Source organism: Trachurus japonicus, chromosome 11 (assembly GCF_045865225.1).
Source record: "Trachurus japonicus isolate A0001 chromosome 11, Traja_1.0".
NCBI lineage: Eukaryota > Metazoa > Chordata > Actinopteri > Carangiformes > Carangidae > Trachurus > Trachurus japonicus.
This window is the reverse complement of record NC_140917.1, coordinates 12,863,801-12,877,187: the sequence shown is the minus strand read 5'-3', so window position 1 is coordinate 12,877,187 and position 13,387 is coordinate 12,863,801. Positions and strand designations below refer to the sequence as shown.

The window sequence follows — 13,387 nt, the reverse complement described above, 5'->3', positions numbered from 1 at the left end:
GAATAAATCTGTTATGTTGCCTTGATGTTTTCTGTTCTCTTTATGGGACAAGGTCTTGTAGTACTGAAAACTGACCACTAGATGGAGACATGGTGTTGGTTTGCAGCTCAGGAAACTCCTTCAACAAAGGAGCAGATGTGATGCATCACACGGCCATCAAATTCTATAATATTGCATAATAAATAAATAATTCAGTGGGGAAAAGGCTGTGAAAAGCTGTGACCACTCCAGGCTTTGTGTTATCATGACCCAAAACTGTGGTTCAGAAGAGGCTGTAGCAACTTTCAAAGAAACCAACTTTCATCATGATCAACACAAAAACCTGACACTCACCTATAGAATGAGCCATACTTTAGCTTTACAAAGGTTTAAGTCGCTCCACTGTCACGGCTCATCTATGTGCAGCAGTGGCACGGAATAAGGCGTTATCGATAAGGCAGCATCTACCTCTAACCGTGGCATTTTTATACCACAGTTTTTTTTTTAATCCCTATACACAAGAGGAATTTATTTATTTATCCAAAAACACATTAAAAAAAGGTACTTTTTAATATGAGGCAAAAAGGGCTCAAGCACCCCTTGGGCCTTATGTGTGCATGTGCACGTGCCTGAGAAACACACATTTCAGGACAGGACAGACATGTCCTGTGATTTTCAGCCTCCTAGAGGAGGTACAATACCTGACGGTAGCTGTCAGGACAGGGAAAGGCTGGTCCCTCCTGAGACCCAGAGGAAAAAAGGTTTTACTTTTTTTTTTTTTTTTTTTTTATGGTCCAAAGAAACATGTTGCAACAATTTTTTTTTCAATAAACTTTTTTATAAATTTTTTATTGACTGTCCCTTGTAGAGGACATCGGGACTTGCTTCATACAGAATGTAATGATGTAATTGTATGATACAGTGAATACATTTTTGAGTGGATTTGTTGAAAAAAATCTTTCCATTTCTTGAACATTAAAGTAAATGAAGACAGTTACATGAAGAAAACACATCTTATCTGTTTAGGAGTTAGGGAATCAGCACATTTCGATTTGTCAATGTGAAAAGATGAAAGATTAGCAACGAGCGATAAAGTGAGGTGAGACAGCCATATGCTTTTTTAACAATGTATTCTATGTGAAGTCCAAGATATTTGAATATATCAACTGTCAACAGGGGATCCATCAGAAAAATAAATATGAAAATCAACTGACTGGGATCGGAGATGACGTGTACTGAAAATCATACTGCATGACTTCTTTTTGTTCAGTACAAGTTTGTTCTTACAGAACCAGTCTTGAACCATATCAAAATCAGACTGTAAAGAGTTCTGGATTTGTGTTATATCAGATTTAGAGGTGTATATAACAGTGTCATCAGCATATAAGTGGGTATGACAATTTGAAATACTAAGCATTAAACCAGAGAAGAGCATTTCGATCGAGACCAATTGCAAACAGTTTATCAAGAAGCAAATAGTGGTCAACCAGATCAAAGGCCTTAGACAGATCAATGAAAATTGCACTAGTTAATTGACCCTTATCAAAAGAGGTAGGGGTGTGACGATACACTCAGCTCACAAGACGAGACGAGACACGAGATTGGGATCACGAGATCGAGACGAGACGAGATTTTAAGAAAACTACAATGACGAAATATGACTGGACCAACAGACTTTTATTTAACCGAGTTGCACATGCATTTTGAAATGTTTTATTCTAACTATTTACATGCATGATGTAAGCATGAGCTTTAAATAAATTTCTTCTTTCACAAATTGAAACTAAGACTAACATTTATAAAAGTTAAAATAAATTAAATAAAATTAAATATTGATTTCTTTTTTTCAAGTGCAAACAATATTATGTGCAGTGTTTCCTCTAGGATTTTTTTAAGTAGTGGCAGCGACCCCCCCCCTCCCCCCCAGTGCTATTTCACTACTACACTACACTACTATCTATATAGATTGTCCCGTCACATCTGACGTCAGATCAAAGCAGAGATCAAAGGCTGTCGGCACGCGTAATGGAAACTCCACCTGAATTAACACAGCAGAGACGAACTGGCACTGAAAAGCAGCTGCGGATGTCCCAAACAGGACTGAGGGTGGATGACTGCATTTTGCTGCAGTGTTGAGATACGCACTGTGCCGTTGTGATGATCCGCTTTATTTATTTATTTACTTATTAATTCATTAGCGGCGAGCGACTGCGTCGTCACGCGGCCGTAATGAAAAACAAAACACAAATCATCATCTCTCTAGCCCACCACAACAGCCTCGGTGTCAGATAGTTAGTATATAGCCTACTACAGTATACTCAGCATCTCTATCACAGAAAAAAAAGAGAGGAGGACAAAGAGAGAGAGAGGAGGACAGAGAGAGAGAGAGAGCGTCCTTTACGCTGATTTCATCCCGCATGGTGTTTGTTCATGTTGTGATTAGTGTACACCTCTCATCTTTCTTACACAGGGTGTGAATAAATATGAGTTTCTTTATTAGTTTATGAGTTGTTGTTTTTTACACTGGGCAGTGGTTCTCAGTGTATCAGATCAAACCTGATTAAGGATATTAGTATTAGTATTATTATATATATTAGTAAACTCATTATTCGGCCACTCTGAGCTCGGACCTCCGGACCAAAACAGCTGTTATCTCCTGGGAGAGGTTCGGCCTCTGGCGTCGCTGTCTCCTCCGTCCATGTCCAAGTATAAAATGACAAACTTGCAGTGCGCATCGCCCGCGGCGCAGTTAAAGGTGAGGAGAGGAGCTCATTTGATTGGTGAAGATCCGAATCGGCTGTGTTAATCCCACTTCTCCTCCTCCTGTCTCCCTCCCGCCCTGTCTCCTCCCCCTTTGCCGTTTGCGCCGGTAGGAGGGACGAGGGGAGGGCTTGCGCTGGCGTAAGTCGGACTGCGCTGCCCACCAAACTTGCGAAATGGACCTGGACAGGCCTCATTGGCCTGGCGAAGCTGCGCTGCACTTAGACTTCGCTCGGTCTAGGAAACTAGGGCCCAGAGAGTCGCGGCCGCCACAGAGTCGTTAATTAGCACTGGATGCGCTGGTTGATAAGTTTCATTTTTACTGAGGAGGAATGAAGAACTCAGCTGTGACTGAAAAGCACCTAAACCAAGTCGAGTAGAGTTATAACTGTGTAGTGGAAAGGGTTGCAAAGTAATGGTAACTGGTAGTGGAAACCCTGCTTTACATTTTTTAACATAAAAAAAAAAAAATCTCACGAGACAGATTTTTAACGCAACGAGAATTATCGTTGAGTTTAATCTCGCGAGATCTCGTGGGACGAGATCTCGTCACACCCCTAAAAAGAGGTGAACACATCATTTGTGAATTTCAACAAGGCTGTGGTAGTGGACAAATTTTTGTCTGAATCCTGATTGAAAAAGCGATAGAATATTGTATGAATTGAAGTACTGAGATAGCTGGTTAAAAATAAGCTTTTCAAACGTTGCGATTGAGCAAACAATAGAAATGGGGCGATAGTTATTCACATCGGATGGATCACCTCCTATGAAAATGGGAGTAACTGTAGCACATTTCCAGATTGAGGGAATTGAACAGGTGGACAGAGACAAATTAAACAGGTCAGCAAAGGGATACATCAGGACATGAGCGGCAAGTTTGATAAATTTAACTTTGAGGCCATCAGGGCCAGCAATAGTGTTATCCCTCAGTTGACGCAAAGCAAGAAAAACATCATTGGGCAAGATTTATTAAAGGAAAATGAATGGTCGGAGAAGGTACTGAGGGGCTGGCAGTCGCATAGTCATTATTAAATTGAATCTTGGATAAAGCATTTTTGTTATTTCTGTTAAGAATGAGATTCAGTCGTTTCCAGAACTGTCTTGGATTGTGAAAATTTTGTTACAGGCTTTCTTTGTAGTAATTAGACTTTGCGTTCCTGGTTTTGACTGTACATTCATTCCTTAGTGATCTGTAAGTGTCCAAGTAGCATCCCTAGATGCAGGATATATAGCCCATGCTTTATCCCGCTGCTTAAAAAGACTAAGGTGTTCAGAACTAATCCAAGGCAGGTGACTTCCTTTAACTCTGACAGTCTTCATCGGAGCATGTTTTCCAATAACGTTACATATTTCAGAGTAAAATAAGTTCCATGCATCCTCAACATTAGGAATTTGTCCTCATTAATATGTTTACATTGTCTGAAAGTAATACATTTGGGAGGAGAACGAGGAACCTTTATTTTCCAAACACAAAATATAATAGAATGATCACTTTAACAATCAGGCATGACTCCAGACTTAACTATTCTGTCAGGGTTAGAGACAAGGATCCAGTCAAGCACAGAAGAGGATCTATAGTCAACTCTAGTGGGTTCATTAATGAGCTGAGTGAGGTGTACACTATCAAACAAGTTTCTGTCCTTATGAGAAGAATGATGAAGCCAGTTACTGTTGAAGTCACCTAGAATAATTAGTTCATTATGCCTCCCAAGGGAATTAATAGTAGATAAAATGCACATGGTAGAATCAGAAGGGGCTGAGGGAAAATTATATTGATGAAAAGACATTCAAAGTTAACTGGCTCAACAGTAGGACTGATGAGGCAAGAAACTAAATTTGATGCAACATATAGCCACACCACCACCTCTGGTGGACAGCTCTAAATAACACAAAAATTTCAATTTCAGTTTCATTATCTGATGTTGTCATGAAGCCATGTCTCAGAAATAGTAATGATGTGTGGTTTATGAAGAGTAACCCAGGCTCTTAATAAATCAATTTTTGAGACAAGACTCAAATGTTAAGGTGGATAATCTTTAGTCCCTTCACTAAATCAATTGTGTATTATACGAAAGATGACAGTACAGATAAAAAAGTTTGAGTGGGGGGAGATAAATTGATGAGAGCAGGGAGCAAGAACAATAATAGACAAAACACACACTTACAGACATAGACACACAAGGGCACATACACATACAAACGCGCACACACAATGTAGCAACATGTATAGATCTTAAATCAAAGACTCAGATTGCAATATTATGCCAGTAAAAATAAGGAAGGGCCCTATTTAATTCAAAATATGCAGACAAAAAAATAAATAAATAGCCTAAATAAAGTAAATAAGTAGGCCTAATATGGCTTACATTTTAATATCATATAGATTATAATCATACAGCCACGAAGGAACAATGTGGAGCACCATAAACAAAAGGTTATACGTAAGGCCATATGGGCATCAAGAGGCAATAATAATGAAAAAAAGACAGCAGTCATAGCCTAGTTAATAGTTTTAGGCAAAAGTCTGTTTGCGACAGCATCACAACAGTATCCGCTGGAACCCAGTAACATGACGTCACTGGTGGAGCAGGATACGACAAACACACAGTGGGAACTCACACACAAGTAATATACTGATTGATTTTACAAGTGACAAAACGAAAGAGTAAGAAACAACAGAGCACCAAGGAAGAGTAATGACTCAACAATGTTGCGGTTATGTGGGGAGTTCCAAGGAAAGAACCGGTGCATATTCTCATTTGTCCAGGTCATAGTATTTCAAAGGAGGTTAAATCGAAAGCAACTGGACTTAGTTATTTGTCTAGGAAGACATTTCACCTCTCATCCAAGAGGCTTCAAAGCCGGTGCATATTCTCATTTGCCCAGGTCAGTTGCGTACATGAACTGATGAAGCCTCTTGGATGAGAGGTGAAACGTCTTCCTAGACAAATAACTAAGTCCAGTTGCTTTCGATTTAACCTCCTTTGAAATCCAAGGAAGGAAGTTGCCAATATTAGCAGAATGACTCACAGAGCTGTCATGGAGATGGAGCAGTGGAATCCATGGATCTACAGTATCCATGATGGAATCGCTGAAGAAAGAAGAATATATTGTCTAAATAATCCACATTCGAACATGGTGGCCTATATAACAACAACATGTTAATATTGGTTTGAAATAAGGAATGTGAATTTGAAGCCATAAGGCCTCTACACCATTCCTACTTAAATCATTTCTGATTTTAGCTGGAATGTGCTCTTTCAGAAAAAAAGCTGTGCCACCTCCAAATCTATCCCTATCCAGTCTAAATAAGTTGTACCCTTGTATAGAAACTACTAAATCTGCTATTGTGTTATCCAAATGGGTTTCAGAAATGGCCATTATGTGGATATCATTGTCATGCAATGCTGAGCTTAACTCATTAAGCTTGTTTTTCAAACTGCAGATGTTTAAGTGAGCAAATTTTAAACGTTTTTTGGGGGGGAGGGATCAGCACTTGTGTTGCTGTTTAAACCACCCCCCCTCACCCTTGGTGGGTGGATGACTAAATGGTCAAATTTAAGGTACACAATGTCCCCTCTGTCCCAAGCTTCTCTCAGTTTGGGCAGCAGCTCCTTTCTTTTCTGTCGAACTGCCTCGGAGAAGTCTTCGTTCAGGTAGACCCCTGGGGCGGTTCTCTTCAGCTCCTTCCTCCTAGACCAGACCAGTTCTCTGTCTTTGAAATTTAAAAACCAAGCCACTATGGGCCTCTGACGCTCACCTGTGGGGTCCCGCTTCCCTGTGCGATGGGCTCACTCGAAGACCATGGCCCCAGTGTCCAGCTTTACTGTAACTTCTCAGAGATCAGGCTACGGACTTTTCTCTCTGCATCAGCTGGTTTCTCGCCGTCCAATTCCCTGATAGATTAGATTATTCCTTCTCGACTGATTTTCCAGGTAGTCAGCCTTTTTTTTCCAGTGCCAACAAAGTGTCACAGATGGTGTGCATTCCATTTAGGGTGTTATGGTCACTCAAAACCTTGGAGGTTTTGACTTTCATCTCATCCACTGTGTGTAGTGGATGCTGTCTTTTTGCTCTTGAATGTTTCTATTCATTGAGTCCAGCCGCTCATTAGTGGAGTCCATGAGCATGCAAACAAACGTATTACGTAAATGTGCCCGCTTGTCTGTCCAGCATCTCTTAATAGCATATACTTGTCACTAGTTTGGCCACATTTTGATGTCTGGCCAAAAAGTACTCCAAGATGTTGCTCAAAAATGTTTCATCCACTCCCGGTCACTTCCCAATTTTTGGGAAGTGAGGACATTTTGGCCGGTCGTCACTTTTTCCAAGGGCTGTTACAGGGTTAAGACTTTAGATTATAATTAGGTTTAAGTTAGGTTAAGAGTAATGCTTAAAGTTAGGCATTTGTTTTGGATGGTTAAGGTTAGGGTAAGGGGCTAGGGAATACATTATGCCAATGAGTGTCCTCACAAAGATAACATTACAAGGGTGTGTGTGTGTGTGTGTGTGCGTGCGTGCGTGCGTGTGTGCGTGCATGCGAGTGAGAGAGAGAGAGAGGGAGAGAGAGAGAGAGAGAGAGAGAAAGAGAGAGAGAGATTAGTAAAATCGAAAGTCAAATTCTTTAACTTTTACAATTTTCCCAGAAACCACGTGATCACAGCCCAACCTCCTTGACCCAACTCCCAACCCCTCCTTCCCACGACTCTAAGTATAAAAGATGGGTCTAAGCTTCTTTTTTTGAGCACTGACAGGACAGCAGAGGCTCCCTGAAGAGGTAAGTGTGCAGACATATCTCAGATATCTGTAATCATGTTGTGAGCATGAAATCAGTGTAGTCATCATGCATGTTTACACATGAACTTTCTAGCCACTTGTTGACAGATTCACAGCCTACTTGGCTTACACTATCTATCCCGTTTTCCATTCCTTTTCCAAACAGTGTATTCAGCTTAACTAAATTTCCTTTTCAATCTGGCATTATGTGTCACCCAAAAAAAACTAACAAAAAAAAAACCCTCAAAGCTCCAGTTTTGTGTTTAATGTCGATGTGTTATTGTTTTAAGGTGATTTTATTGTATTAGATTAGAATATTTAACGGTATTTAAAGGTATACTGTTTTTATGGCGTTTTTTCCATGGATATTTTTGTCCTCCTCAGGTAAACATGTATGAGGGTTGGGCAGCCCCCAGGCAGGATTAAAAGCCTGATTAAAAAGGTGTGTCTTTGACCTTCCTTTAAAAATATCAACAGTCTCTGCAGTCCTGAGGCTCTCCGGCAGGTTGTTCCATGAGTGGGGACCATAGTGGCTAAATGCCGCCTCACCGTGGGTTTTAGTTCTGGGTTTTGGTATGGATAAAAGGCCGGTGCTGGAGGACCTCAGAGTCCGCAAGGGTTGATATGGTAAAAGCAGGTCAGATAAGTAAGAGAGCGCAAGGCCGTTAAGACATTTAAGAAACAGTAAAAGAAGCTTAAAATCGATTCTGAAGCAGACGGGGAGCCAATGCAGCGACTCTAAAACCGGTGTAATGTGCTCCCGCCCTCTTGTCCTCGTCAGCACGCATGCGGCTGAGTTATAGGCTATAGAAGGGAGGCCCCAAGAAAAAGAAGATATGGGCACAGGAGCTGAATATCAAATTACACAGAGGGACCACGGTGGTCTCAGCATGTCAAGCACTAATTATTCTCACTGATTTTTGTCATTACAATTGAAAATATTCAAATTGTGTATTTGACCTGTAACATGCACTTTGTAACCAGGCTTTGGAAATCCCCTTGAGTCTGTTGTTCCATTGACTTTCCTCCTGTATAAGATGATCAAAGTATTTGTTTTCATTTTGCAGAGACCAAGCATCCAGCTGTAACTTTGAGATCATGGATAGTGTTGTTTATTATGGGTACGTATATTAGACTCTACTGTACTGAAATTTCACCCTGTCACCTGTACTAAATTAAACCATGCCATTGCCTGCTGTATGTCACAGAGAGTTTTGTTGCACACAATTCATTTAAACATGATTATTTCTCATTTCTGTTAATTACACCTGGAATTTTAAGTGAATGTGGCAAATTAATCTGTTTACCATTACAATAAAATTTAGCGGTGGACTCTCCTCAGCTCTTTCTATTATGTAACTAAGCTTTAACCCTTTCCTGTCTACATCACAGGTCTGGAGGGCAGTATGTGGAGTATAGTCTGTCCAATAGTCTGATTGTACCACTGAAGAGTGGACTCTCTTCCTTCATCACTGTCTCAGGGATCCTCCTCAGTATCAATGCAGACATGATCCTTCCTGGATCCCAGACCTTTGATGATATCAGACGACAGATAATAAACATGAAGCAGCAGATGGAAATGTCAGAGCGCTTGGCCAAAACAAAGCTTGAACAAGTGGATAGGGAAACTGCGACTCTCACTGTACAGCATAGTCAGTTAGAGAAGGAGAAAAAACAGAAAAATAATAAGTTGAATAATTTGAATATACAGCTGTCATCACTCCAGTCCACTCTAAAGAATTACAACAAAGCTTTAGCTACAGCCAGGTGGAACCTGCGGTCAGCAGAAGACACCGTGAGGAGAATGAGAGCAAAGATGGATGAAGCACAGGAATTACGAGATGCAGGGATTGGTATTACCTTTATTCCAATTGTGGGTTGGATTGCTGGTGAGTAAATACACCATGTTATGAGTTATTTTTTAACACAATAAAATGATCACTATGTATCCCACTGAAATGAAAAAGGGGACTTGGCTGTATAGTTTTCTGTTACAATATTTGTCATTGATGTGTTTCATCATTAATCTACTTTAATTTCAGGGCCAATTATGATTGGTGTTGGTCAATCTGACATGGACCAGGCCTCTGAAGCTGTGGACGCAGCTCGTCGAGAAGTAAATAACTGGGTATATGACGTGAACCATTATTCTAACCAAATACAGCGCCACTATTCCTTGATCAGTCGAGCTCGTCGTGACATCTCAGCAATGGACAATAAGATTCGTGAGACAGAAGCCAACCTTCGTGACATGTCTGTGAAGCGTAGGGTTGTTGCTGATATTCAGGATAAAATTAGACAAACGGTCACTCAGCTGGGGCTGCTGAGTGGGGTGGGGAGTGTGGCGGAGCTGCAGACCCGACGCCTGATCCTGCTGGAGCCTGTGATGAGGCTGTTGGAGGACATGACATCAAAACTGCGTCAGATCAGTGGAAATGAGCTGCTGTACAGGGAAGGTATACCGAGCCTGGTGGAGAACATGAAGAGGAACCACAGGAAACTTAAAGAACTTGCTGACAGCAGAAACAGTGCAGATATTAATGGTTACATATGATTTGCAATTCCATTGTGGTATATTATCCTCAACTCAGCTCAGTTCAATTCAAATTTGAAGAACATCAGCAACTCTATTTGTGAAGAGCGATAGTTTTTATTCTTACAGAATAAATACAAATAAATACAGATGTTAACGGAGAGAAAGGCACGCACATATACATTTATGAGCAGCATAGTATATAAGGATGTTAGATTAGTTGCTTAGTAGTCCAATAGAGGAAGGTGATGATTCTCTGTCTTGTGGGATGTGTCATGTATTTTGCCTGTTGTGTGGAATGAGAAATGTCTGTGTTCCTTGTTATTCTCCCTTTCTCTGTGGGGGTTTGGTTTTTGGGAGTTATTTGATGCTTTGTTTTTCCTTTGTCTGAAGGTTAGAGGTTATGGAATATCTGGATAGTGGTACCTCTTTGTTGGTGAAGGTGGAGTGTTGAGGATAAAGCCAACAGAGGGGGTTTGGGTTAAGACAGGGAGAAAGATCTCACATTGGCACCAGAGGCTCTCCATGATTCTTCATTTTTGTCACATTGTCCTTTTTGCAATGAACTCCTTTTTGTGTGCAAGTAAAGACATGTCAGCGGTGATCACTTCTTTTCATCAACACATATACCACACTATCTATCTATCCATCCATCCATCCATCCATCTAGATAAAGAGACATGGCTGGGCACCACAGTGACTTTTTGTAACTGCAAATGTCTCTCTGTCACTCACTCAGTTTGGTTTACAGTAATCAAAATTGTTCTACAAAAGTGTATGCTTGTGTAACCATCTGAAAAACTTGGTTGTACCAGTGTCAAAAGTGGGAGGAGACTTCAGCAGGTTCTGTGCTCTGTTCTTCTATTCAATCCAAACTTTTGTTTTGTCTGTTCTCAAAATGAACAAACATCAGTCATCCATTACTGTAAGATGCCGACCTGAATGTTGTGTAGTTCAAGATAAAACTGGACGTGGTGCTGATGTTTTGACATGTGACCTTCTTAAAGTCTAAAATCTAATATCTTCTTCTTCTTCTTTTTTAATCAAAATCAATCTATCTTTGTATATGTATATGTCATTTACTTGGGAATAAATCTGTTATGTTGCCTTGATGTTTTCTGTTCTCTTTATGGGACAAGGTCTTGTAGTACTGAAATCTGACCACTAGATGGGGACATGGTGTTGGTTTGCAGCTCAGGAAACTCCTTCAACAAAGGAGCAGATGTGATGCATCACACGGCCATCAAATTCTATAATATTGCATAATAAATAAATAATTCAGTGGGGAAAAGGCTGTGAAAAGCTGTGACCACTCCAGGCTTTGTGTTATCATGACCCAAAACTGTGGTTCAGAAGAGGCTGTAGCAACTTTCAAAGAAACCAACTTTCATCATGATCAACACAAAAACCTGACACACTCACCTATAGAATGAGCCATACTTTAGCTTTACAAAGGTTTAAGTCGCTCCACTGTCACGGCTCATCTATGTGCAGCAGTGGCACGCAATAAGGCGTTATCGATAAGGCAGCACCTCACTCTACCTCTAACTGTGGCATTTACGGTGTGTTACAACTAACCCAGACTATATGGGGTGAATTGTGACATTTCACTCCTTGTGTTTGAGACTAATGCATTTTCTGTTCTGTGTCGCAGAGATAAAAGCTACACCATTTACTGTAATAGCATATACTTGTCACTAGTTTGGCCACATTTTGATGTCTGGCCAAAAAGTACTCCAAGATGTTACTCAAAAATGTTTCATCCACTCCCGGTCACTTCCCAATTTTTGGGAAGTGAGGACATTTTGGCCGGTCGTCACTTTTTCCAAGGGCTGTTACAGGGTTAAGACTTTAGGTTATAATTAGGTTAAGAGTAATGCTTAAAGTTAGGCATTTGTTTTGGATGGTTAAGGTTAGGGTAAGGGGCTAGGGAATACATTATGTCAATGAGTGTCCTCACAAAGATAACATTACAAGGGTGTGTGTGTGTGTGTGTGCGTGCGTGTGTGTGTGCGTGCGTGCGTGCGTGCGTGCGTGCGTGTGTGTGTGAGAGAGAGAGAGAGAGAGAGAGAGAGAGAGAGAGAGAGAGAGAAAGAGAGAGAGATTAGTAAAATCGAAAGTCAAACTCTTTAACTTTTACAATTTTCCCAGAAACCACGTGATCACAGCCCAACCTCCTTGACCCAACTCCCAACCCCTCCTTCCCACGACTCTAAGTATAAAAGATGGGTCTAAGCTTGTTTATATGAGCACTGACGGGACAGCAGAGGCTCCCTGAAGAGGTAAGTGTGCAGACATATCTCAGATATCTGTAATCATGTTGTGAGCATGAAATCAGTGTAGTCATCATGCATGTTTACACATGAACTTTCTAGCCACTTGTTGACAGATTCACAGCCTACTTGGCTTACACTATCTATCCCGTTTTCCATTCCTTTTCCAAACAGTGTATTCAGCTTAACTAAATTTCCTTTTCAATCTGGCATTATGTGTCACCCAAAAAAAACTAACAAAAAAAAAAACCTCAAAGCTCCGGTTTTGTGTTTAATGTCGATGTGTTATTGTTTGGTATTGTATTAGATTAGAATATTTAACGCTATTTAAAGGTATACTGTTTTTATGGCGTTATTTCCATGTAAATTTTTGTCCTCCTCGGGTAAACATGTATGAGGGTTGGGCAGCCCCCAGGCAGGATTAAAAGCCTGATTAAAAAGGTGTGTCTTTGACCTTCCTTTAAAAATATCAACAGTCTCTGCAGTCCTGAGACTCTCCGGCAGGCTGTTCCACGAGTGGGGACCATAGTGGCTAAATGCCGCCTCACCGTGGGTTTTAGTTCTGGGTTTTGGTATGGATAAAAGGCCGGTGCTGGAGGACCTCAGAGTCCGCAAGGGTTGATATGGTAAAAGCAGGTCAGATAAGTAAGAGAGCGCAAGGCCGTTAAGACATTTAAGAAACAGTAAAAGAAGCTTAAAATCGATCCTGAAGCAGACGGGGAGCCAATGCAGCGACTCTAAAACCGGTGTAATGTGCTCCCGCCCTCTTGTCCTCGTCAGCACGCATGCGGCTGAGTTATAGGCTATAGAAGGGAGGCCCCAAGAAAAAGAAGATATGGGCACAGGAGCTGAATATCAAATTACACAGAGGGACCACGGCGGTCTCAGCATGTCAAGCACTAATTATTATCACTGATTTTTGTCATTACAATTGAAAATATTCAAATTGTGTATTTGACCTGTAACATGCACTTTGTAACCAGGCTTTGGAAATCCCCTTGAGTCTGTTGTTCCATTGACTTTCCTCCTGTATAAGATGATCAAAGTATTTGTTTTCATTTTGCAG

At 40.8% G+C, this 13,387-nt stretch overlaps 1 protein-coding gene across 1 annotated transcript; it reads left to right on the top strand.

Annotated features, from left to right (window-relative positions):
- Positions 1 to 8,584: 8,584 nt before the first annotated feature.
- Positions 8,585 to 10,121, top strand: LOC146978368 (uncharacterized). Its single transcript, XM_085791041.1, has 3 exons — positions 8,585 to 8,636; positions 8,908 to 9,404; positions 9,558 to 10,121. The coding sequence occupies exons 1-3, from the start codon at positions 8,614 to 8,616 to the stop codon at positions 10,067 to 10,069; spliced, it is 1,032 nt and encodes a 343-aa protein (XP_085647167.1). The 5' UTR covers positions 8,585 to 8,613; the 3' UTR covers positions 10,070 to 10,121.
- Positions 10,122 to 13,387: the final 3,266 nt, after the last annotated feature.

What these genes read in the sequence shown, in the direction of transcription:
- LOC146978368 (XM_085791041.1), top strand. Translation starts at nt 8,614, where the DNA reads ATGGATAGTGTTGTTTATTATGG. An exon ending in GATAGTGTTGTTTATTATGG is followed by an intron (nt 8,637 to 8,907) that starts GTACGTATATTA and finishes TCTACATCACAG; the next exon opens with GTCTGGAGGGCAGTATGTGG. An exon ending in AATTGTGGGTTGGATTGCTG is followed by an intron (nt 9,405 to 9,557) that starts GTGAGTAAATAC and finishes CTTTAATTTCAG; the next exon opens with GGCCAATTATGATTGGTGTT.